The sequence below is a fragment of the Nicotiana tomentosiformis genome, chromosome 5 (genome assembly GCF_000390325.3).
Source record: "Nicotiana tomentosiformis chromosome 5, ASM39032v3, whole genome shotgun sequence".
Classification (NCBI taxonomy): domain Eukaryota; kingdom Viridiplantae; phylum Streptophyta; class Magnoliopsida; order Solanales; family Solanaceae; genus Nicotiana; species Nicotiana tomentosiformis.
Genome location: NC_090816.1, coordinates 93,677,003 through 93,703,475, shown reverse-complemented (window position 1 = coordinate 93,703,475; position 26,473 = coordinate 93,677,003). Strand labels below are relative to the sequence as shown.

The 26,473-nt window shown below is 36.1% G+C and overlaps 1 protein-coding gene across 1 annotated transcript; it reads left to right on the top strand.

The window, feature by feature from the left end:
• The first annotated feature begins 1,659 nt into the window (after positions 1-1,659).
• Positions 1,660-4,351, top strand: LOC104113149 (uncharacterized). Its single transcript, XM_009623253.4, has 3 exons — positions 1,660-1,809; positions 2,909-3,577; positions 3,797-4,351. Exons 2-3 carry the CDS (start codon positions 3,016-3,018, stop codon positions 4,165-4,167), a joined length of 933 nt encoding a protein of 310 aa, XP_009621548.1. The 5' UTR covers positions 1,660-1,809; positions 2,909-3,015; the 3' UTR covers positions 4,168-4,351.
• The last annotated feature ends 22,122 nt before the right edge of the window (positions 4,352-26,473 follow it).

Genomic DNA, 26,473 nt, shown 5'->3' with positions numbered 1-26,473 from the left:
TAGTCTTAGAGACTAGATGCCATCACGATATCCTACGGAGGGAATTTGGGGTCGTGACACATTTCATACAACTATTGATTGCCTTATATATCAAGAAATATATCGATCTCCCTTTATTTGTGCGAAACTTAATAAATTGAATTAACATGACCCAAAAATTTTGGCATACTTTTAAGGAATTAGGAATGGTATCAGCTAATATATGGGAGAAGATTGAGTTTTTTTTTTGGGGGGGTGAGTTGGATATATATATATATATATATATATATATATATATATATATATATATATCCAACTCATTAAACCCCAAAAAAAAACTCAATCTTCTCCCATTGACCGCTTCACCTCCATATTTTCTAACACTAAAACTTCAATTTCAAATTTCAAATCTTTCATTCTCTATACCATTTTGACCTCTGCCATCAAAGAAATTCAAATTTCTCGAAGGGCATTTTCTGAAACACTTCTTTGCATAAAAGCATATCTGAGGATTTATAATGTTAATGTTTATTTCTCATAATTATCATGAAAGAAATACTTAAGATATGTACGTAATATATACCGTATATTACTTATAATTAAAATATATAATAATGCATTACATAATATATATTACACAATAATATATATATATATATCGATATATACACATATACGTTTAGAAAATCTAATATATATTATACTATGTATATATAATATATAATATAAACTATAGAGACAATAAACTGAAAAGAAAGAAAATAGTTAATAAATTATATATATATATATATATATATATATATATATATATATATATAATAAATTGTTAAACAACTAGGGGTGGAGCAAACATGATTAGCTGATGAAGAAGCAAACTTTGGGGTGGGGGTAGGGGTGGCTATTTTTGGATGGTGTATAGGGGTTCTTAGAGGGAGAACATGAAAATCTTGTAAAATTTAAAAAACTGAAAAGGCATGTTTTAGGTGAGAGGAAATATGAGAGATATATTAGGATACTTTTTAGGTGAGAGAATCTCAATATAGATATATTAGAGATATAAAAAGTTATAAATTTTAAAAAAATTATAATTTATGTAATTTTTTAAAAGGTGTTAGTAACTTATTTAAATAAGTTGTATTCCTAAATTTCACTTAAAAAAATCTCTTTTACAATCGACCCACGACCCAAGTTGAGGCAAGACGAAACGAGTCCGCATCTGAATGGATTGTCTATTATACCCTTCTTTTATGTTTCTGTTAGGAGGATAAATTAGTAATTGTGACGAAATATTTAGGACTGTCAAACACATGTTTGGTCATAGATTTTGCCTACATTTTGGCCAAATCCCAATTCCCAAATTCCAATAGTTATTTTTGAGCCAAAATATCACTATTATATTTTTAAAAAATTATCCCAAACTTTTATAATTTTATAAAAGAGCTCACAATTTATTATTTTATAACGATGTTGTCATCTTCTCGCTCATCTAATAGTGTATCATATACTTCATTATAAAAATGATAATTTTATATAAAATTTATTTATATTCATGACTATAATTTACGATAATATAATGAATGTTATTAATAGTGATAATATTAGGTATTTGTGATAATCTTTATAACATGTGGGTATAAGTCATATTTTATGCTTTTTCAAATCAAATTCAATGTACAAACACATTTTTATTCAAACCAAACTTCACCAAACGCTATCTTACAAGCTGCTCCTTTCTCTCTCTCTCAATTTCTTCAAATTTTTGCTCCTCTGTTTTCCTCTCAAAGTTTCTCCATTTAGGGCTCGATGTGTGTGCTCTACTTCTCAATTCTGGTGAGTATTTTTGCTCCATTCCGATTGTTGCTAATGGGATTTTGCTGTTTTAATCCAATGTATGTCAGTAATTGCATCTGATTTACACATAATAGATACCCAATTGCATGATTTTGAGTATTTGGTGGATACAAATCTGACTTTAACTCCTTTTTCCCGATGCTTCTCAAATGGTGTGCTTTCTAAACTGCCTATCAAGTGTGCGAGTTGCTATGTTTTGGTTTGTTGGTTTTGCAATCAAAAAGTAGGAGCTATAACTTGCACAATTCAAGTTATTTAATTTGCTTAGGTATCTGACAGAAACAGTAAGTTTGATGTAATAGCTATAGACACAACTGTCACCTGGTATTGAAAGAAGTCTGTCTTGTATGCCAATCTGGTTTTGAACCGACTTTTTGACTTCAAATCTTCATGCCTTAAGAAAAATGTGCTTTTCTTATTTGGTTACAAGTTCAAGGTGTTTGATGGTATGCCTGAAACAGTAGAATACTATTTTTTCCCAGGTGTTCTATGATATACTCATCTATCATTCAGGAAATATTAGGTACATTATTACTCAAAATGGACAGTATTGCTAAACAATAAATAGCCTATTTATGTTGTGTTCCCAGTGTTTTCATTTTTCTCTTTTGGTTGGAACCCCCAACCCTTTAAATCCTGATACCATAACAAGAAAATTTTGATTCAAAACATAATAGCATAATAAGAGAATTTGGAATCAAATAATGAGGTATCAATTCTTTGGGTGGTTTTCGGTATTGAGAATTGCATTTGAAGTTAATAGAAATGTACTATAAATCTTAATTTTCAAGAATTACTGTCTCTCTCTCTGTGTGTGTATAGATTTTGAAGGATTACATGTTTGAACCAACTATGATAGCAAATATTTTGGGAAAGCAATCAATCCTCCCAAGCTCTCCGTCATCTTCATACATCACTTAAGGCCCTGAATATGTGTGATTTACTTTACACGGTTTCTGTTAGGATTTAGCCAATCATCTCATGAAACTTGCATTAGTTAGTGGAGCGCGTTTTTATTTTCCCACTAATAAGAGGCATGTATACTACGGAAGTTTGTTTTGAGAGATATAAATTTCAGGTTCATGTCTGAGAGCAGTTGATCAAGAAAAAGCGAAGGTGCCTAAAATTTTTGAACCTGCAATACCTGTCAGAATACCAGTCGTTGAAGAAATAGATGAAGCAAAAATGAGAACAAAACTAAGGTCCCCAACTATATCGAAGTTCTTTTCTCTGCTGTTGGTAATACTCATGATTGCTTTTGATGTATCAAGTACTGATTCTCCATTAGCTGAGGTAAATGAGGCTGATAGCTCAGAAAACGATCTAGAACTAGGGCAGCATGAATTGGAGACTGAGAAAGTTTCTTTAGTTCTCCTAGCAGAGGGGAATGAATACTCTGATAGTTCAGAAAGGGATCTAGACCAAGGGCGTCTTACAGCTTCATATCTTCAGCTTGAGTTGGCTGAAACCACTATCAGTTTTGATTCTGTACTTGAGTCAGTGAATCACATTAATACTGAAAGCTTAAGCTTTGTGAAAGACGATTCTGCTTTTGAAGATGCCCAACCTTTGGAAATGCTGCAGAGATCTCCGATTGATAGAAATGGAGGTAATGTTGGAGCATTCCATATCCTGGGAATTTCCTCATCCTCACTTGTCCTGGGTCTGCTAGCTGCTACAGTTCTCCAGCTCTATCTAAAGAGAAGAAGTGATAAGATCACTCTGCATCCAGTAGATGAAGTCTCAAGTAAGAAAACTGTAGATGAACTTCAAATTCACCAGCATCTGCCTGCGCTTATTATCAAATTGATAGTTGATAGAATATTATATGTAGATATACTATTGAAATTATACAGTAAATGCACCCTATTATCATACTTGCAATAACTCCTAGTAATGTGATTTTCTTTGTCCAAGGTTGGACTCTCGTCGGGCTCTCCAATAATTGTTCCTCCTAATGTGACAGAACATAATGTTGTCAAAGAGAAAGAATATTCCTCTCAAAACTGGCCAACAGAGGTTGATGTCGCAGGAGAGTACTCTTGTACTTCAGAAATGAGCTGCAGCTTTCAGATGAGTTCAACTTATAGAGAGAAATACCCCGAATCAATAAATGATGAAGCTCAGAGCATAGAGAAGAAACATAGAAAGAGTAATAGGAGAGAGTCCCTGGCTGCATCTGATGAGTACTCAATGGGTTCACCTTCTTTTGGAAGTATCACTACATACGAGAGGATTCATGGCAAGCATGAAAGTGGAAGGGAAGAAGTCATCATCCCGGTAAGGCGCTCAAGCAGAATTAGAAGCCTTGTCCCTTCTTCAACGTTTAGATTCTGAAGATGTTTTGCTTGTTTGCTAGAGCAGAACCAGAAGTCATGTCACAAACAAACAACACAAGCGAACATTTTTTTTAGGCATAGTCATTCCTAACTAATACCTTCTGATGTAATTGAAGTGATTCAGACGTAGTGATTTGTGTTCTTTTTTATGTTTTACTTAGCTGATGTCTTTGATAGTGCAACTTTCTACATGCTGTTTGTGTAAGTTGGAAATTTCTAGTGGTTTGTGCATAACCCATTTGGGAATTTCCAGTGTTTGGGCTAGGGGTGGCATGTGGGCCGGTTAGGACCAGGACCGCAAGCCCACATGGGCGGTGGGCCTAAACGGTCCTAACCGGATAGGACTGGGACCGTGGGGTGGTGGGCCGGTCTCATAGGGGAGGCCTGCGAGACCGGGACCGGCTCAGAAGTTGGCCGGTTCAAGCGGTCCTAAACGGGCCCAACGGATAATTTAAATTAAAAAAAATTGACCGTTTGGCCCTTTAAAAACTAGCCGTTTGGTCTGTCAAAATAGTCGTTGGCTATTTGCAAAATAGCCATTTAACCTCCCAAATTTTGTTTTAACCCTAAACTTTTTTATAATTACACTTTTTCCCTATTTTCAACTATAAATACTCCCTCATTCTTTCATTTTTCTCACAAAATCATCAATCTCTCTCTAATATTCTTCTATAATTGCTTACTTAATTGTTACAATTTGTGCAAAATTGTGAAGTTGCTGAATTGAAGTCTTCAACGATAATTATTTTTCAACAAGTTGTTCGTCAATTCAGTAAACTCGTTCCAACTCTTAAGTTTTAATATTATAGTTTTGTTTGTTTTATTTACTTTGCTTGATTAATTAAGATGGCTTATTCCCTAAAAAAATGTTTAGTAAAAATAAGGGAAAATCCAAGAGTGGTGAATCTAGTGGCCAATCTGTTCCTCCTCCACTTCCCCCGGCTCCCCGGCCGAAACCTGTTACCCGTCCTACACCTGTTATTCTTGATAGCGATAATAGTTTATTACAATTTACCGAGAGTCAATTTTGCCATAATATTGCACCCGGTGAACAATTAAACCATGAATATATGACTGCTCTTTATGGTAATCCAACTATTGATGAAAATGATGATGAAGAAATAGATTTTGATGAAACGCAACCAGATGACGATACACCCACTAGTCCTGCTCCTGAAGTTAACCCAACTAATAATAATCCAAATGATCTTCCGTCTAACCCTCATGTTACTACCCCTACTTTTTCTAGACAACCTTCTAAACGGGCAGAAATATCTCTTGTTTGGCCATTTTTTACTCAACTAAGAGAAAAAAATAGGGCTAAGTGTAAAACTTGTGGCAAAGAGTTAGTTTTTAAATATGTTGGAAGTCGAGGGGGGGACGAGAAGTTTGACTAGACACATATTGCTACACCCTCAAGATAAAGTTAGATATTTGCGTATGAAAGCTTTAGCCGAGGGGACAAGTGCATCTAGTCAGGCTGACCTTAGTACCGAGTTAAATCAATTTCAACCGGGAATTAACACTGTTACCGGTGGTATTTTATATTATGATCCAAAAAAAGATCGGGAAGAATTGGCAAAAATGGTTACTGTTATGTGCTTACCCTATAGTTTTCCTTCTAACCCTCACTTTGTGCATTATATTAGAAAAGTTTATAATCCTACTTATAAAGGTTTTACTCGCACAATCGTAAAGAGTGATATTTATAAATATAAACATGAATATGAACAATATTTGCGCTATTTATTTACTCATATAAATTGTCGTGTTGCTATTACAACTGATATTGGTAGAAGTGGTAATGACTGTAATTACCTTACTGTTACCAGTCATTGGATTGATGAGGATTGGATAATGCAAAATCGCATTATTGCTTATAGAATAATTAATTCATGTCACACATGGCAGTTTATTTCTAGCACGATTACAGATATTTGTAGATATTTTTGCATTAGTGATAAAATAATGTCAGTTTCAATGGATAATGCTACTAGTAACACAAATGATGTAACCTTGCTTACCACTACACTAAGTCCTGCATTTAGTAACATTTTTCATGTTAGATGTATTTGTCATATTTACCATTTAATTGTGGGTGATGGTATGCGAATTTTAAATGTTGAAATTGAAAAGGTTAAAATGGCTCTTAATTGGCTTTTTTATTCAAACCGTAGAAGTAGACTTAGAGAATATTTTAAAAGATGCGATGAATTTGGCCTAAGAGAAAGAAAGGCTCCTAAACCTTGTCCAACTAGATGGAATTACATGTATGAAAGTTTAGTTGTTGCATATGAATATAGAAACCCCATAAACTCAACGTTTAATGCTCATGTAAGTGATGATGGTGAGCACCTTACAAATGCGGATTGAGCTAATGTTAAAATGCTTGTAGATTTATTAGAAAAATTTCATATTGCTACAAATGAATTTTCTGGGCAATATTATCCTACTATTTCTAACTGTTTAGTTTATATTGCAGAACTTGCAAATTTGTTTGATCATTTTTCAGAGAGCGGGGAAATTTATCAACTTGCTATTGATTCCATGAGAAAAAAATTTAAAAAATATTTTTTTTCCTATTCCCCCTATTTATGGTGTTGTTGCATTATTAAATCCTACTATGAAATTAGGAGGTCCTCAATTTTGGTATGAAACTGTTTATAATGGTTTAGCACTTGAAGATGAGGAGTTGTCTACACTTGCGGACGCAATAGCCTCAATTAAAATAAATGTTCAAACTATTTATAATGCTTATCAAGTTGCATTAGATCATGCCAGACCAAATGTTCTAACTCCTTCTTCTTCTAGTTCTCAATCATCTAAAAGAACTGCGGGAGTAAGAGCACTTAGTGCTTGGGCAGGGTTCAGGAGTTCTCAAGGTTCTAGTACTAGTGATTTTTCACAACTAAATGAGCTTGAAGTTTATTTGTCACAGGGAATTGAGGAAGTGAATCCCGACGGCTCCTTTAATATTTTGGAATGGTGGAAGGACAAAGAAAAATATTTTTCGATTCTTTCAAGGATGGCCCGAGACATTTTAACTATTCAAGCTTCAACAATGACATCAGAGAGCGCTTTCAGTCAAACAAGACTTCAACTCGGTGATTATAGAGCGTCTATGAGGGAGAACTTGGAAAAATCAGTACTTTTCAGAGATTGGATCCGTTCGGAAAGAAAATTTTTTGGACTTGGTGAATCACAACCAGAGGTAGACGAAGACGAAGCTTATGGAGAAATGCTAGCTGAACTTGCGGAGGATGATGCTTCGCCTGGAAGCGGTGATGACCAAGCTTCATTTCCGCCACCACCAACGGAAATTCCTCCGAACCTTGAAGAATTTATGAAATTTGTAAGAGATACCATGTAAATTAATATGTAACTTGTATTTTGGCACATCTTGATTAGTTTCTTTTTCTTCTCAATGGTGGTATTAGCACCTTGTTGTGCTCATTCCATGGGGGGAGGGGGGGAAGACTAAGAAAGATATTGCCATGATTTTTTAATGCTATAATAAAAATATAACGCATTGCTTTGAATATCTCTTTACAATATTTTTGTCCTTTTATATACCTTAAGCTATACATATAGTATAATATAGTATATACTATATACTCTCTCTCTCTCTCTCTCTCATATATATATATATATATATATATATATATATATATACTAAATATACATCTTACTATATACATAGTATATAAGCCATATATATATTATATACATAGTATATAAGCCATATAGTATATCGAATAAGCCATATAGCCATATATATATATATATATATATATAAGCCATATATATATATTATATACATCTTACTATATACATAGTATATAAACCATATTCGATAGTATATATCTTACGATATACTATATATACATCTTAATATAGTAAGATGTATATATATATATATATATATATATATATATTATAGTATAGTGTGTGTGTGTATATAGAGATCTTAAGCCATATTCGATAGTGTATATATATATATATATATATATATATATATATATATATATATATATATATATCTTAAGATGTATATATAGTATATAAATCGAATATTAATGTATAAATTTTAAGATGTATATATAGTAAATCGAATATAGCTTATATATCTTAAGATGTATATATAGTATAGTATAACATATATATTATAATGCATTGCTTTGAATATCTTTTTACAATATTTTTGTCTTTAAATTTGAATTAAAAAATTTAGGTGACAATTCTATAATATAATTTACTAGAAATTGCCTTAGATATTTTTATTACCATTTTTTTTCTCTAACTTGTATAAAAATAATTTAAAAATAGAAAGTTTCCGTTGGGCCCGCTTAGGCTCGGGACCGGCCCACTTAACACGGGACCGCTAGTTCGTGGTCCCGGACCGATTCCAACAAGAAGCCCGTGAACCCGGGACCGCTTAGGACCGGACCCGCAAAGCCCACTTAGGACCGGACCCGGCCCACATGCCACCCCAACACTTTGGGCTATTTCGTGCATAACACTTTCTATATGCTGTCTCTTTGAGTTTAGGATTTCTGGTGGTCTGTGCATAACACTTTGCTTGACCTCCTAGTAGTAGCTGGGCATTGAAGATCAACTTTGAGTACCATTATGGTCGTCTCTAAAACAACAAGTATGGACGTATGGTCTGGGGTTATTGGTCAAGTAAGCACGTTATTAAAGAATATTAGTAGAAAATGTAGAGAACCAGATGCAAAAATATGAGCTGGTTTATTGTGTGGAAGTGAAAAGAAATTAGGAAGAAAAATAGAGTTGTGGAAGATCATAACTTTTCCGTCTTGTTGCATTCATCGTGGTGAGGAACCAGTGGAGAGGCAACTAGTAACGGAAGAGAGGAGGAAAATAGTACACTATATAGTTTTAATAGTATGGATGAAAGATGGCGGTAACTCTACCTAGAAGACTGGAGATCCCAAGATCTAGGTTCAAAGAGATCAAACAAAGTCATTAATGACGGTTCAACATTGTCAAATAAAATTTTAGTCCATTCTCGTGATGAGACAATGTTCAGTACCAAGGATAAAGCATTAAGGCTTTTTAATGATTTCTAAATTTGATACGGGGTATATCAAATAGTGTATCTACAGGATGACACGTTTAGGAATCACCTATTTAAGTGTGAAGTGTGAGCCGCTTCAAGGAGAACTTTGTAAGGCCAGTTTTCTACGCACTTATGAAACCAGGCGGTGTTCATGGCTGAAACGAACACAACAATGAGAACCAAAGACGGTTAAGGGTTGATTGTGTGACTTATGGTTGTCTAGGTATACACCAAAGATCGACGGTTCAAAGATATCAAATCTACCGATTGACCGAGTATATCCGACATAAGTTTACTACGGAAAGTTCAAAGGGAAACCTACTTATCCAGATGCAATTAATCCTTGCTTGTAAATCACACAGTTTTTCATGCATACTTCCGTGATATAGCCATTCCCCATTCATGTGGGGGATTGTTGAGGTTTTATTTTAAGATGTAATATTCTTAAAATGAGGGTGAATGGGAAATGGAGGGAAAATGAAATTTTGAGTAAAATTTTAAGTTTCCCCCTCTTAACAATGAGACATTGTCCCATATTGGAAGTGGAAGACATTTTTGGTGGGTATATATATAATTGCTCTTCTTGTAGCTCTTAAAGAGTTAAGAAGAAAGCAAGCCTCGCGCCGTCGTCGTCGTCGCTCGCTCGGCTCGGCTTCGGCTACGGCTTCGAATTACGTCCATACGGATGTTAGTAGCATTAGCTGCAGTGTATGGTCTTGAAATTCATCAAATGGATGTTAAGACGGCCTTCTTAAATGGAGAGTTGGAGGAAGAAATTTACATGGAACAACCTGAAGGGTTTGTGGTTCCAGGTAAAGAAAAGAAGGTATGTAGACTTGTTAAGTCTCTTTACGGACTAAAACAAGCACCCAAACAATGGCATGCGAAATTTGACCAAACAATGTTGTCAAATGGTTTTAAGATAAATGAATGTGATAAATGCGTGTACATTAAAAATGTTCCAAATCACATAGTCATTGTTTGCTTATATGTGGATGATATGTTGATAATGAGTAATGACATTGCCAACATAAATGCTACAAAGCGTATGCTCAATAGCAAGTTTGATATGAAAGACTTGGGAGTTGCTGATTTAATTCTGGGAATTAAGATCAATAAAACTCATCAAGGTCTGGCATTGTCACAATCTCATTATATTAAGACAGTACTTGAAAAATTCAAGCACTTGGGCTTTAAAGTTGCAAAGACTCCAATTGACGTGAATCTTGCATTAGCAAAGAACAAAGGCCAAAGCATATCACAATTGGATTATGCTCGTGTATTGGGATGCTTAATGTATATCATGAATTGTACACGACCAGATATAGCTTGTGCTATAAGTAAACTGAGTCGATATACGAGCAATCCAGGCCAATCTCATTGGATGGCAATGAAACGAGTTTTGGGATATTTAGAACATACCCAGAACTTTGAATTGCACTACAGTAATTTCCCTGCGGTGATTGAGGGATACTGTGATGCAAATTGGATCACCGGTTCAACTGATTCTAAGTCCACAAGTGGATATGTATTCACTATTGGTGGAGGAGCGGTATCTTGGAAGTCGTCCAAACAAACATGTATTGCCCGCTCTACAATGGAGGCTGAATTCATAGCCTTAGATAAAGCCGGTGAAGAAGCTGAATGGCTCCGGAATTTCTTGGAAGACATTCCATTTTGGCCCAAACCGTTGGCACCAATATGCATACATTGTGATAGTCAAGCGGCAATTGGAAGGGCTGGGAGCGTTATGTATAACGGTAAATCTCGTCATATACGACGAAGACATAAAACCGTTAGGCAATTACTCTCTAGAGGAATTATCACGATTGACTATGTAAAGTCAAGTGATAATGTGTCGGATCCACTTACAAAAGGCCTAACTAGAGAGGTAGTTGAGAAATCATCAAGGGGAATGGGGCTATGGCCGAGAACAAGTCATTGTGGCGGTAACTCTACCTAGAAGACTGGAGATCCCAAGATCTAGGTTCAAGGAGATCAAACAAAGTCATTAATGACGGTTCAACATTGTCAAATAAAATTTTAGTCCATTCTCGTGATGAGACAATGTTCAGTATCAAGGATAAAGCATTAAGGCTTTTTAATGATTTCTAAATTTGATACGGGGTATATCAAATAGTGTATCTACAGGATGACACGTTTAGGAATCACCTATGTAAGTGTGAAGTGTTAGCCGCTTCAAGGAGAACTTTGTAAGGCCAGTTCTCTACGCACTTATGAAACCAGGCGGTGTTCATGGCTGAAACGAACACAACAATGAGAACCAAAGACGGTTAAGGGTTGATTGTGTGACTTATGGTTGTCTAGGTATACACCAAAGATCGACGGTTCAAAGATATCAAATCTACCGATTGACCGAGTATATCCGACATAAGTTTACTACGGAAAGTTCAAAGGGAAACCTACTTATCCAGATGCGATTAATCCTTGCTTGTAAATCACACAGTTTTTCCATGCATACTTCCGTGATATAGCCATTCCCCATTCATGTGGGGGATTGTTGAGGTTTTTATTTTAAGATGAATATTCTTAAAATGAGGGTGAATGGGAAATGGAGGGAAAATGAAATTTTGAGTAAAATTTTAAGTTTCCCCCTCTTAACAATGAGATATTATCCCATATTGGAAGTGGAAGACATTTTTGGTGGGTATATATATAATTGCTCTTCTTGTAGCTCTTAAAGAGTTAAGAAGAAAGCAAGCCTCGCGCCGTCGTCGTCGCTCGCTCGCTCGGCTCGGCTTCGGCTACGGCTACGGCTTCGGGCTTCGGCTTCGGCTTCGGCTTCGGATTTGGATTTGGATTTGGATTTGGATTTGGTCAAATGATCGATTGATTGATTAATTTTTTGGACCAAATTTATTTGTTAATAGTAAATATTAACGTAAGATTATCCGTATTTGTAACGGATATTTTCCAATCCGTGTATTTGATCATTGGCAGCCGGATAATGGTCTTCCCACCATGAAGTGCTTGCTCCACCATGAAGTGCTTGCTCCACCATGAAGTTAATGCTTGCTCCAACAAGAAGGGTGGACGTTTTGGTCTTGCACTCCCTCTTGGCTGCTATAAATATGAGCAGCAAGTGTTGAAGAAATTGCTCAGAACTTTGGCTATACATTGCACTCCTTCCTCTCAGAACTTCCATACGTTTTTCTGAGTATATACTCTTTCATTCTGCATTGTTTTTAACTTCAAACAAAGCAACTGTAAGTGTGATTTGCTACCGAAATTTGTGTTCGCTGAAATACTGGGGTTTGAAGTACCGCTACACCAGTGTGTAATTCGTTCTATCCTGGGAGGAAATAATCCATTACCTTGGGTACTAGGAGGGGATTAAATTCCTTAAGGAAACACTGTGAATTCAGTGGGCTCGAATTTATAACTGTTTCATTACGTTAATTTATATTTTGCAGAATTAGAATTATTATTTACAAATACAGCATTATTGACGGGGAACAACAATCTTAAGGAATTTAATATTTATTTCTGTATTTGTAGTATTCTAATTATTCTGCAAACTAAAACCTTTGTGGTTTGTGTACTCCCGTTTTGGAGAGTTAAGCCTTCGTGGCGTTTTGTTGGATATTAAAATCTACGTGATTTTTACTCCAGTTTGAAAACGTGTATTAAACGTTTGTTTGTGTCATTCTTTTACAGAAAAGATGATGACTGAAAACGAGAACCAAGCTGTTCCGATGGCAACTGCCAACGCAACGACAAGCCGAACACCGGCGTTGGCACCGGCAGAAAAACCCGGAAAATTTTCCGGGATTGATTTCAAGCGCTGGCAGCAGAAGATGTTCTTCTACTTGACTACGTTATGTCTACAGAAGTTCATCAAGGAAGATGTTCCTGATCTGCCGGATAAAACTCCAGATAATGAACGCTTTCTCGTGATTGAAGCGTGGAAGCATTCTGATTTTTTATGTAAGAATTATATTCTTAGTGGACTGGATGATAATCTGTATAATGTATACAGTAGCATGGAGACATCCAAAGAATTGTGGAATGCGCTTGAAAAGAAATATAAGACTGAAGATGCCGGGATGAAGAAATTTGTTGCCGCAAAATTTCTGGACTACAAAATGATAGATAGCAAGTCTGTTATTACTCAAGTCCAGGAATTGCAAGTGATTATTCATGATCTACTTGCTGAAGGTCTTGTAATCAACGAAGCATTCCAAGTAGCAGCAATGATTGAGAAGTTGCCTCCATTGTGGAAGGACTTCAAAAATTATTTGAAACACAAACGAAAGGAAATGTCCCTTGAAGATCTCATTGTTCGGTTGAGAATCGAAGAGGACAATAAAGCTGCTGAAAGGAGAGGCCGTGGAAATTCAACAATAATGGGAGCAAATATTGTTGAAGCTAACAAGAAGAGGAAGAAGGCTTCTGGTCCGAAGTACAACCCAAGCAAGAAGCGGTTCAGTGGAAACTGCTACAACTGTGGGAAAACTGGACACAAGTCTACGGAGTGTCGTGCTCCGAAGAAAGACAAGAAAAGGGGTCAAGCAAACATGGTAGTAAACCATGATGATGTTGATAACTTGTGTGCCATGCTCTCTGAATGTAACTTGGTGGGAAATCCTAAAATGTGGTGGTTTGATTCTGGAGCCACTCGCCATGTTTGTGCAGTTAGAGAGGCTTTTGCTACCTACGCTCTTGCTGAACCCGGAGAGACAGTTTATATGGGAAATGCTTCAACAGCAAAAGTTGAAGGATATGGGAAGGTATTTCTAAAAATGACTTCTGGCAAGGTCATGACTTTGAACAATGTCCTTCATGTTCCCGAAATGAGAAAGAATTTAGTCTCTACTGGACTTCTTGTTACGCACGGTTTTAAGTGCGTTTTTGTATCCAACAAGGTTGTAATTAGTAAGAATGGAATATTTGTGGGAAAAGGTTACCTCACCGAGGGCCTTTTCAACCTAAATGTAATGGTTGTTGAAAATAATAATAATATTTCAGCTTCTTCTTACTTACTTGAGTCAAATGATTTATGGCATGTACGTTTGGGTCATGTCAATTATAAAACCTTGCGGAAAATGATTAACTTGGAAGTACTGCCCAAGTTTGAATGCGAAAAATTAAGATGTCAAATATGTGTGGAATCTAAGTATGTTAAACATCCTTATAAGTCAGTTGAAAGAAATTCAAATCCTTTAGACTTAATTCACACAGATATTTGTGACATGAAGTCAATACCATCTCGCGGTGGAAAGAAGTATTTCATAACTTTTATTGACGATGGTACTCGATATTGCTATGTTTACTTACTGAATAGTAAAGATGAAGCAATAGACGCATTCAGGCAATACAAAAATGAAGTTGAAACGCAACTTAACAAGAAAGTAAAAATGATAAGAAGTGATAGGGGTGGTGAATATGAATCTCCTTTTGAAGAAATATGTTTAGAATATGGAATTATTCATCAAACAACAGCCCCTTACACGCCCCAATCTAATGGGATTGCGGAAAGAAAGAATCGCACATTAAAGGAGATGATGAATGCGTTGTTGATAAGTTCTGGTTTGCCACAGAACTTGTGGGGGAAGCCATTCTTACGGCTAATCGAATATTAAATCGAGTGCCCCATAGCAAAACACAATCCATTCCATATGAACAATGGAAAGGAAGGAAGCCCAACTTGAATTATTTTAAAGTGTGGGGGTGTTTGGCAAAAGTGCAAGTTCCTAAACCCAAAAGGGTAAAGATAGGACCGAAAACCGTTGATTGTGTTTTCATAGGATATGCGACAAATAGTAAAGCATATCGATTTCTGGTTCATAAATCAGAAAATCCCGACATTCATAATAATACGGTTATAGAATCAGATAATGCTGAGTTCTTTGAAAATATATATCCGTATAAAAAGGAATGTGAGTCGGTTGGTGAAGGATCTAAATGATCTCGGGAAGAAACAAAAGAAAGTACATATAATCAGGAGGATCCAAGACGTAGTAAACGTCAAAGGAAATCTACTTCATTTGGACCAGATTTTGTGACTTTCTTATTGGAGAATGAGCCTCAAACATTTAAAGAAGCTATGACTTCTTCGGAATCATTGTTTTGGAAAGAGGCAGTCAATAGTGAAATAGAATCCATATTGAATAACCATACATGGGAATTGGTTGATCTTCCTCCTGGAAATAAACCTTTGGGTTCTAAATGGATTTTTAAGAGAAAAATCAAAGATGATGGCACTATTGATAAATTCAAGGCAAGGCTCGTAGTCAAAGGGTATAGACAACGAGAAGGTCTAGACTACTTTGATACGTACTCTCCAGTTACAAGAATTACGTCCATACGGATGTTAATAGCATTAGCTGCAGTGTATGGTCTTGAAATTCATCAAATGGATGTTAAGACGGCCTTCTTAAATGGAGAGTTGGAGGAAGAAATTTACATGGAACAACCTGAAGGGTTTGTGGTTCCAGGTAAAGAAAAGAAGGTATGTAGACTTGTTAAGTCTCTTTACGGACTAAAACAAGCACCCAAACAATGGCATGCGAAATTTGACCAAACAATGTTGTCAAATGGTTTTAAGATAAATGAATGTGATAAATGCGTGTACATTAAAAATGTTCCAAATCACATAGTCATTGTTTGCTTATATGTGGATGATATGTTGATAATGAGTAATGACATTGCCAACATAAATGCTACAAAGCGTATGCTCAATAGCAAGTTTGATATGAAAGACTTGGGAGTTGCTGATTTAATTCTGGGAATTAAGATCAATAAAACTCATCAAGGTCTGGCATTGTCACAATCTCATTATATTAAGACAGTACTTGAAAAATTCAAGCACTTGGGCTTTAAAGTTGCAAAGACTCCAATTGACGTGAATCTTGCATTAGCAAAGAACAAAGGCCAAAGCATATCACAATTGGATTATGCTCGTGTATTGGGATACTTAATGTATATCATGAATTGTACACGACCAGATATAGCTTGTGCTATAAGTAAACTGAGTCGATATACGAGCAATCCAGGCCAATCTCATTGGATGGCAATGAAACGAGTTTTGGGATATTTAGAACATACCCAGAACTTTGAATTGTACTACAGTAATTTCCCTGCGGTGATTGAGGGATACTGTGACGCAAATTGGATCACCGGTTCAACTGATTCTAAGTCCACAAGTGGATATGTATTCACTATTGGTGGAGGAGCGGTATCTTGGAAGTCGTCCAAACAAACATGTATTGCCCGCTCTACAATGGAGGCTGAATTCATAGCCTTAGATAAAGCCGGTGAAGAAGCTGAATGGCTCCGGAATTTCTTGGAAGACATTCCATTTTGGCCCAAACCGTTGGCACCAATATGCATACATTGTGATAGTCAAGCGGCAATTGGAAGGGCTGGGAGCGTTATGTATAACGGTAAATCTCGTCATATACGACGAAGACATAAAACCGTTAGGCAATTACTCTCTAGAGGAATTATCACGATTGACTATGTAAAGTCAAGTGATAATGTGTCGGATCCACTTACAAAAGGCCTAACTAGAGAGGTAGTTGAGAAATCATCAAGGGGAATGGGGCTATGGCCGAGAACAAGTCATTGTGGCGGTAACTCTACCTAGAAGACTGGAGATCCCAAGATCTAGGTTCAAGGAGATCAAACAAAGTCATTAATGACGGTTCAACATTGTCAAATAAAATTTTAGTCCATTCTCGTGATGAGACAATGTTCAGTATCAAGGATAAAGCATTAAGGCTTTTTAATGATTTCTAAATTTGATACGGGGTATATCAAATAGTGTATCTACAGGATGACACGTTTAGGAATCACCTATGTAAGTGTGAAGTGTTAGCCGCTTCAAGGAGAACTTTGTAAGGCCAGTTCTCTACGCACTTATGAAACCAGGCGGTGTTCATGGCTGAAACGAACACAACAATGAGAACCAAAGACGGTTAAGGGTTGATTGTGTGACTTATGGTTGTCTAGGTATACACCAAAGATCGACGGTTCAAAGATATCAAATCTACCGATTGACCGAGTATATCCGACATAAGTTTACTACGGAAAGTTCAAAGGGAAACCTACTTATCCAGATGCGATTAATCCTTGCTTGTAAATCACACAGTTTTTCCATGCATACTTCCGTGATATAGCCATTCCCCATTCATGTGGGGGATTGTTGAGGTTTTTATTTTAAGATGAATATTCTTAAAATGAGGGTGAATGGGAAATGGAGGGAAAATGAAATTTTGAGTAAAATTTTAAGTTTCCCCCTCTTAACAATGAGATATTGTCCCATATTGGAAGTGGAAGACATTTTTGGTGGGTATATATATAATTGCTCTTCTTGTAGCTCTTAAAGAGTTAAGAAGAAAGCAAGCCTCGCGCCGTCGTCGTCGTCGCTCGCTCGGCTCGGCTTCGGCTACGGCTTCGGCTTCGGCTTCGGCTTCGGCTTCGGCTTCGGCTTCGGCTTCGGCTTCGGCTTCGGATTTGGATTTGGATTTGGATTTGGTCAAATGATCGATTGATTGATTAATTTTTTGGACCAAATTTATTTGTTAATAGTAAATATTAACGTAAGATTATCCGTATTTGTAACGGATATTTTCCAATCCGTGTATTTGATCATTGGCAGCCGGATAATGGTCTTCCCACCATGAAGTGCTTGCTCCACCATGAAGTGCTTGCTCCACCATGAAGTTAATGCTTGCTCCAACAAGAAGGGTGGACGTTTTGGTCTTGCACTCCCTCTTGGCTGCTATAAATATGAGCAGCAAGTGTTGAAGAAATTGCTCAGAACTTTGGCTATACATTGCACTCCTTCCTCTCAGAACTTCCATACGTTTTTCTGAGTATATACTCTTTCATTCTGCATTGTTTTTAACTTCAAACAAAGCAACTGTAAGTGTGATTTGCTACCGAAATTTGTGTTCGCTGAAACACTAGGGTTTGAAGTACCGCTACACCAGTGTGTAATTCGTTCTATCCTGGGAGGAAATAATCCATTACCTTGGGTACTAGGAGGGGATTAAATTCCTTAAGGAAACACTGTGAATTCAGTGGGCTCGAATTTATAACTGTTTCATTACGTTAATTTATATTTTGGCAGAATTAGAATTATTATTTACAAATACAGCATTATTGACGGGGAACAACAATCTTAAGGAATTTAATATTTATTTCTGTATTTGTAGTATTCTAATTATTCTGCAAACTAAAACCTTTGTGGTTTGTGTACTCCCGTTTTGGAGAGTTAAGCCTTCGTGGCGTTTTGTTGGATATTAAAATCTACGTGATTTTTACTCCAGTTTGAAAACGTGTATTAAACGTTTGTTTGTGTCATTCTTTTACAGAAAAGATGATGACTGAAAACGAGAACCAAGCTGTTCCGATGGCAACTGCCAACGCAACGACAAGCCGAACACCGGCGTTGGCACCGGCAGAAAAACCCGGAAAATTTTCCGGGATTGATTTCAAGCGCTGGCAGCAGAAGATGTTCTTCTACTTGACTACGTTATGTCTACAGAAGTTCATCAAGGAAGATGTTCCTGATCTGCCGGATAAAACTCCAGATAATGAACGCTTTCTCGTGATTGAAGCGTGGAAGCATTCTGATTTTTTATGTAAGAATTATATTCTTAGTGGACTGGATGATAATCTGTATAATGTATACAGTAGCATGGAGACATCCAAAGAATTGTGGAATGCGCTTGAAAAGAAATATAAGACTGAAGATGCCGGGATGAAGAAATTTGTTGCCGCAAAATTTCTGGACTACAAAATGATAGATAGCAAGTCTGTTATTACTCAAGTCCAGGAATTGCAAGTGATTATTCATGATCTACTTGCTGAAGGTCTTGTAATCAACGAAGCATTCCAAGTAGCAGCAATGATTGAGAAGTTGCCTCCATTGTGGAAGGACTTCAAAAATTATTTGAAACACAAACGAAAGGAAATGTCCCTTGAAGATCTCATTGTTCGGTTGAGAATCGAAGAGGACAATAAAGCTGCTGAAAGGAGAGGCCGTGGAAATTCAACAATAATGGGAGCAAATATTGTTGAAGCTAACAAGAAGAGGAAGAAGGCTTCTGGTCCGAAGTACAACCCAAGCAAGAAGCGGTTCAGTGGAAACTGCTACAACTGTGGGAAAACTGGACACAAGTCTACGGAGTGTCGTGCTCCGAAGAAAGACAAGAAAAGGGGTCAAGCAAACATGGTAGTAAACCATGATGATGTTGATAACTTGTGTGCCATGCTCTCTGAATGTAACTTGGTGGGAAATCCTAAAATGTGGTGGTTTGATTCTGGAGCCACTCGCCATGTTTGTGCAGTTAGAGAGGCTTTTGCTACCTACGCTCTTGCTGAACCCGGAGAGACAGTTTATATGGGAAATGCTTCAACAGCAAAAGTTGAAGGATATGGGAAGGTATTTCTAAAAATGACTTCTGGCAAGGTCATGACTTTGAACAATGTCCTTCATGTTCCCGAAATGAGAAAGAATTTAGTCTCTACTGGACTTCTTGTTACGCACGGTTTTAAGTGCGTTTTTGTATCCAACAAGGTTGTAATTAGTAAGAATGGAATATTTGTGGGAAAAGGTTACCTCACCGAGGGCCTTTTCAACCTAAATGTAATGGTTGTTGAAAATAATAATAATATTTCAGCTTCTTCTTACTTACTTGAGTCAAATGATTTATGGCATGTACGTTTGGGTCATGTCAATTATAAAACCTTGCGGAAAATGATTAACTTGGAAGTACTGCCCAAGTTTGAATGCGAAAAATTAAGATGTCAAATATGTGTGGAATCTAAGTATGTTAAACATCCTTATAAGTCAGTTGAAAGAAATTCAAATCCTTTAGACTTAATTCACACAGATATTTGTGACATGAAGTCAATACCATCTCGCGGTGGAAAGAAGTATTTCATAACTTTTATTGACGATGGTACTCGATATTGCTATGTTTACTTACTGAATAGTAAAGATGAAGCAATAGACGCATTCAGGCAATACAAAAATGAAGTTGAAACGCAACTTAACAAGAAAGTAAAAATGATAAGAAGTGATAGGGGTGGTGAATATGAATCTCCTTTTGAAGAAATATGTTTAGAATATGGAATTATTCATCAAACAACAGCCCCTTACACGCCCCAATCTAATGGGATTGCGGAAAGAAAGAATCGCACATTAAAGGAGATGATGAATGCGTTGTTGATAAGTTCTGGTTTGCCACAGAACTTGTGGGGGGAAGCCATTCTTACGGCTAATCGAATATTAAATCGAGTGCCCCATAGCAAAACACAATCCATTCCTTATGAACAATGGAAAGGAAGGAAGCCCAACTTGAATTATTTTAAAGTGTGGGGGTGTTTGGCAAAAGTGCAAGTTCCTAAACCCAAAAGGGTAAAGATAGGACCGAAAACCGTTGATTGTGTTTTCATAGGATATGCGACAAATAGTAAAGCATATCGATTTCTGGTTCATAAATCAGAAAATCCCGACATTCATAATAATACGGTTATAGAATCAGATAATGCTGAGTTCTTTGAAAATATATATCCGTATAAAAAGGAATGTGAGTCGGTTGGTGAAGGATCTAAATGATCTCGGGAAGAAACAAAAGAAAGTACATATAATCAGGAGGATCCAAGACGTAGTAAACGTCAAAGGAAATCTACTTCATTTGGACCAGATTTTGTGACTTTCTTATTGGAGAATGAGCCTCAAACATTTAAAGAAGCTATGACTTCTTCGGAATCATTGTTTTGGAAAGAGACTGTCAATAGTGAAATAGAATCCATATTGAATAACCATACATGTGAATTGGTTGATCTTCCTCCTGGAAATAAACCTTTGGGTTCTAAATGGATTTTTAAGAGAAAAATCAAAGATGATGGCACTATTGATAAATTCAAGGCAAGGCTCGTAGTCAAAGGGTATAGACAACGAGAAGGTCTAGACTACTTTGATACGTACTCTCCAGTTACAAGAATTACGTCCATACGGATGTTAATAGCATTAGCTGCAGTGTATGGTCTTGAAATTCATCAAATGGATGTTAAGACGGCCTTCTTAAATGGAGAGTTGGAGGAAGAAATTTACATGGAACAACCTGAAGGGTTTGTGGTTCCAGGTAAAGAAAAGAAGGTATGTAGACTTGTTAAGTCTCTTTACGGACTAAAACAAGCACCCAAACAATGGCATGCAAAATTTGACCAAACAATGTTGTCAAATGGTTTTAAGATAAATGAATGTGATAAATGCGTGTACATTAAAAATGTTCCAAATCACATAGTCATTGTTTGCTTATATGTGGATGATATGTTGATAATGAGTAATGACATTGCCAACATAAATGCTACAAAGCGTATGCTCAATAGCAAGTTTGATATGAAAGACTTGGGAGTTGCTGATTTAATTCTGGGAATTAAGATCAATAAAACTCATCAAGGTCTGGCATTGTCACAATCTCATTATATTAAGACAGTACTTGAAAAATTCAAGCACTTGGGCTTTAAAGTTGCAAAGACTCCAATTGACGTGAATCTTGCATTAGCAAAGAACAAAGGCCAAAGCATATCACAATTGGATTATGCTCGTGTATTGGGATACTTAATGTATATCATGAATTGTACACGACCAGATATAGCTTGTGCTATAAGTAAACTGAGTCGATATACGAGCAATCCAGGCCAATCTCATTGGATGGCAATGAAACGAGTTTTGGGATATTGAGAACATATCCAGAACTTTGAATTGCACTACAGTAATTTCCCTGCGGTGATTGAGGGATACTGTGACGCAAATTGGATCACCGGTTCAACTGATTCTAAGTCCACAAGTGGATATGTATTCACTATTGGTGGAGGAGCGGTATCTTGGAAGTCGTCCAAACAAACATGTATTGCCCGCTCTACAATGGAGGCTGAATTCATAGCCTTAGATAAAGCCGGTGAAGAAGCTGAATGGCTCCGGAATTTCTTGGAAGACATTCCATTTTGGCCCAAACCGTTGGCACCAATATGCATACATTGTGATAGTCAAGCGGCAATTGGAAGGGCTGGGAGCGTTATGTATAACGGTAAATCTCGTCATATACGACGAAGACATAAAACCGTTAGGCAATTACTCTCTAGAGGAATTATCACGATTGACTATGTAAAGTCAAGTGATAATGTGTCGGATCCACTTACAAAAGGCCTAACTAGAGAGGTAGTTGAGAAATCATCAAGGGGAATGGGGCTATGGCCGAGAACAAGTCATTGTGGCGGTAACTCTACCTAGAAGACTGGAGATCCCAAGATCTAGGTTCAAGGAGATCAAACAAAGTCATTAATGACGGTTCAACATTGTCAAATAAAATTTTAGTCCATTCTCGTGATGAGACAATGTTCAGTATCAAGGATAAAGCATTAAGGCTTTTTAATGATTTCTAAATTTGATACGGGGTATATCAAATAGTGTATCTACAGGATGACACGTTTAGGAATCACCTATGTAAGTGTGAAGTGTTAGCCGCTTCAAGGAGAACTTTGTAAGGCCAGTTCTCTACGCACTTATGAAACCAGGCGGTGTTCATGGCTGAAACGAACACAACAATGAGAACCAAAGACGGTTAAGGGTTGATTGTGTGACTTATGGTTGTCTAGGTATACACCAAAGATCGACGGTTCAAAGATATCAAATCTACCGATTGACCGAGTATATCCGACATAAGTTTACTACGGAAAGTTCAAAGGGAAACCTACTTATCCAGATGCGATTAATCCTTGCTTGTAAATCACACAGTTTTTCCATGCATACTTCCGTGATATAGCCATTCCCCATTCATGTGGGGGATTGTTGAGGTTTTTATTTTAAGATGAATATTCTTAAAATGAGGGTGAATGGGAAATGGAGGGAAAATGAAATTTTGAGTAAAATTTTAAGTTTCCCCCTCTTAACAATGAGATATTGTCCCATATTGGAAGTGGAAGACATTTTTGGTGGGTATATATATAATTGCTCTTCTTGTAGCTCTTAAAGAGTTAAGAAGAAAGCAAGCCTCGCGCCGTCGTCGTCGTCGCTCGCTCGGCTCGGCTTCGGCTACGGCTACGGCTTCGGCTTCGGCTTCGGCTTCGGCTTCGGCTTCGGCTTCGGCTTCGGATTTGGATTTGGATTTGGATTTGGTCAAATGATCGATTGATTGATTAATTTTTTGGACCAAATTTATTTGTTAATAGTAAATATTAACGTAAGATTATCCGTATTTGTAACGGATATTTTCCAATCCGTGTATTTGATCATTGGCAGCCGGATAATGGTCTTCCCACCATGAAGTGCTTGCTCCACCATGAAGTGCTTGCTCCACCATGAAGTTAATGCTTGCTCCAACAAGAAGGGTGGACGTTTTGGTCTTGCACTCCCTCTTGGCTGCTATAAATATGAGCAGCAAGTGTTGAAGAAATTGCTCAGAACTTTGGCTATACATTGCACTCCTTCCTCTCAGAACTTCCATACGTTTTTCTGAGTATATACTCTTTCATTCTGCATTGTTTTTAACTTCAAACAAAGCAACTGTAAGTGTGATTTGCTACCGAAATTTGTGTTCGCTGAAACACTGGGGTTTGAAGTACCGCTACACCAGTGTGTAATTCGTTCTATCCTGGGAGGAAATAATCCATTACCTTGGGTACTAGGAGGGGATTAAATTCCTTAAGGAAACACTGTGAATTCAGTGGGCTCGAATTTATAACTGTTTCATTACGTTAATTTATATTTTGCAGAATTAGAATTATTATTTACAAATACAGCATTATTGACGGGGAACAACAAACTTGTCGACTAGGATTTATGATTCATGGATAATATGTGTTTGGAATTTGGATTGTGCATCTCTTCATTTTCAATTGAACTGCAACGAAGATCTCGTTGAAAATTTGCAGTAGCCATTGCAAGAAAAAAAAAGAGGCGCTGGAAAACAGAGGAAAGAAAATTATTTAGCTCAAATATTTAAATATTTTCAAGAAAAGAGATTATGGTTTATCTTTAATCGGTTGACCAATTTTATGCTTGTGACTGCGGCTTATTTCATATCTTTTTTACTCAAAAAATCTTGACAGAAAATATATATCCAAATTATTCACACTAAATCTAAAGAATTCAAATCTTAATTTCTATGGAGACTATCTAAATTAAAAAGAGAAAGAAAATGATAGAATGCAAACAATTTGTAAGACATTCAAATGCCTCAAGTTTTTATTCGCAGATGGAGAGAGCAACGCGTAAATGAGAAAGGGGAAACGGGATCTAGGTTTAGTTTTTGGTGGATAGACAAAAACATTCCTCTCATTTATTCATTGATGGTATGGTGTAAGGGGTTTTTAGGAAAAATAAATATGTATACCGTGTTAACCTACTATAACTATGTAGTAGCAAAACCTATATATGTATATATATATATGATCGAGCATGTATATATGATCGAGTTCAAATATTTTAATGAATATCAAGTTTTGAACCCATAATTATAAAGATATAGTTGTAACGGGTTCATCTGCGAGAACATATAAATTGAGACCATAAAATTTAAATCATAAATCCGGGTCGTATTACAAATTTAAGCATGGTGAAGGTTGACACCCAAAATGATACAAGTTGAAGTTTAGTGCCCAAAACCGTATATAGGTTTATAGGTTAGGAGTAGGCAGGGGAGAAGGTTGAAATTATAGTGTCCAAAAGCGAATATTGGTAAAGAGTTGGTAAGATGCGGGTTCTTTAATATCCTACCCACAACCTACTCTTGCACCCTTTGAGATCCATTCACAGTTCAATTTAAATGGAGTTAATTAAACATGTACGACAAGCAATACTTTTTTGAAAAATGTTTGTGTTTGCATGGTATATGGATCAACAACCATGTTAATTCATCACAATGACAGTTCAAAAAAATAAATATTATTTAACTATGAAAATTATAAACTTTATATAAGCAAACATGTCAGATACTTATTACTTTGGTATATATGTATTTGCCTATTTGGTGTAGCAGTATAATCCGTGATCCCCCGACCCCTTTTTATTTAAAGTCTATTCTTAAGCAACAAGCACTTTGTTATATACTCTACTACTTTTTTTTTCATTATAAAATTAATTCTCGATGAGACTCCATTTCTTCTAAGTTGATCTTCTTATTTTGTCACTTAATTTAGTTAATTAATTTTTTGTACTCTACTGGACCACATCAAATTTCAGTAAAATGTTGATAGACACTGAACAAACAACTACAGTAAAAATAATAGGAGTTAAGATGAACCCCCCCACCCAACCCAAAAAAAAACATACGTAAATATATTAAGCAAATATCGTTTTTGTTTGATGGGGAATAACACAACCACTTAAAATAAATTATATGAGAAAGTAACATATCAAGATTTAAATTTTAATAGTAAATTAATTTAATTCTTTTTAAATTTGTAAATTTGTATTAGAGTATATATCATTCATCAATTGATCCTCCAATAGATATTTTAGAGCTGTCCCTGGAATTAATCGTCGTTTGGTTGGGGAATAAATTATAATGACAAGATTATAATATAAGAATTAAATAGTGATTGGATTATTTCAAGAATATATTTTTATTGGAGATGTTTGGTTCATTGGACTAAAAATAAAATTTACGGGTTATAATATAAAATATGTGTTTGGCGTATATTATACAAGTTGGGATACATTTTTATTTTTAAATTTAACCTTTAATTTTTAAAGGGCTTTGGGGGAAAGTCTTGCAAAAGGGCATCTTTGTCATTGTAGTATTTTGTCCCGAGATTAAATAATTCTGAAATTATTATTTCATCCTTAAAGTAGATAGAATAATACCACAATTGTAGTATAAGACTATAAATTAATCATGGGTTTGCTAATTATTAGATTTGCAATTTTAGCCAAACGCGAGATAAAATAATTCCGCATCTAATTACATAGTTATTATCCCTTATCCTACTAACCAAATAACTCCTTCAAGGTGTGGGATAAGGGTTAATAATTCCGAAATAAAATAGATGATAATTTTTTCCCATGTTTAATTCCGAATATTAATTAGTTTCGAAAACCATTTGTAGTATAAACGACGAGATTAGCTATCTCATCATATAGAGAAGTTGGAATATCCCAATTCATGGATCTATCCAAGACAACCAAATAAAGAGGTTGCCCTGTTCCAAAATATGAGGATCCAAATTATTAGCACGTTTAACA

Coding starts and splice junctions, on each gene's coding strand:
- LOC104113149 (XM_009623253.4), top strand. CDS start 3,016: ATGAGAACAAAACTAAGGTCCCCAACTATATCGAAGTTCTTTTCTCTG. Junction 3,578..3,796: donor TCCAGTAGATGAAGTCTCAA/GTAAGAAAACTG, acceptor CTAATGTGACAG/AACATAATGTTGTCAAAGAG.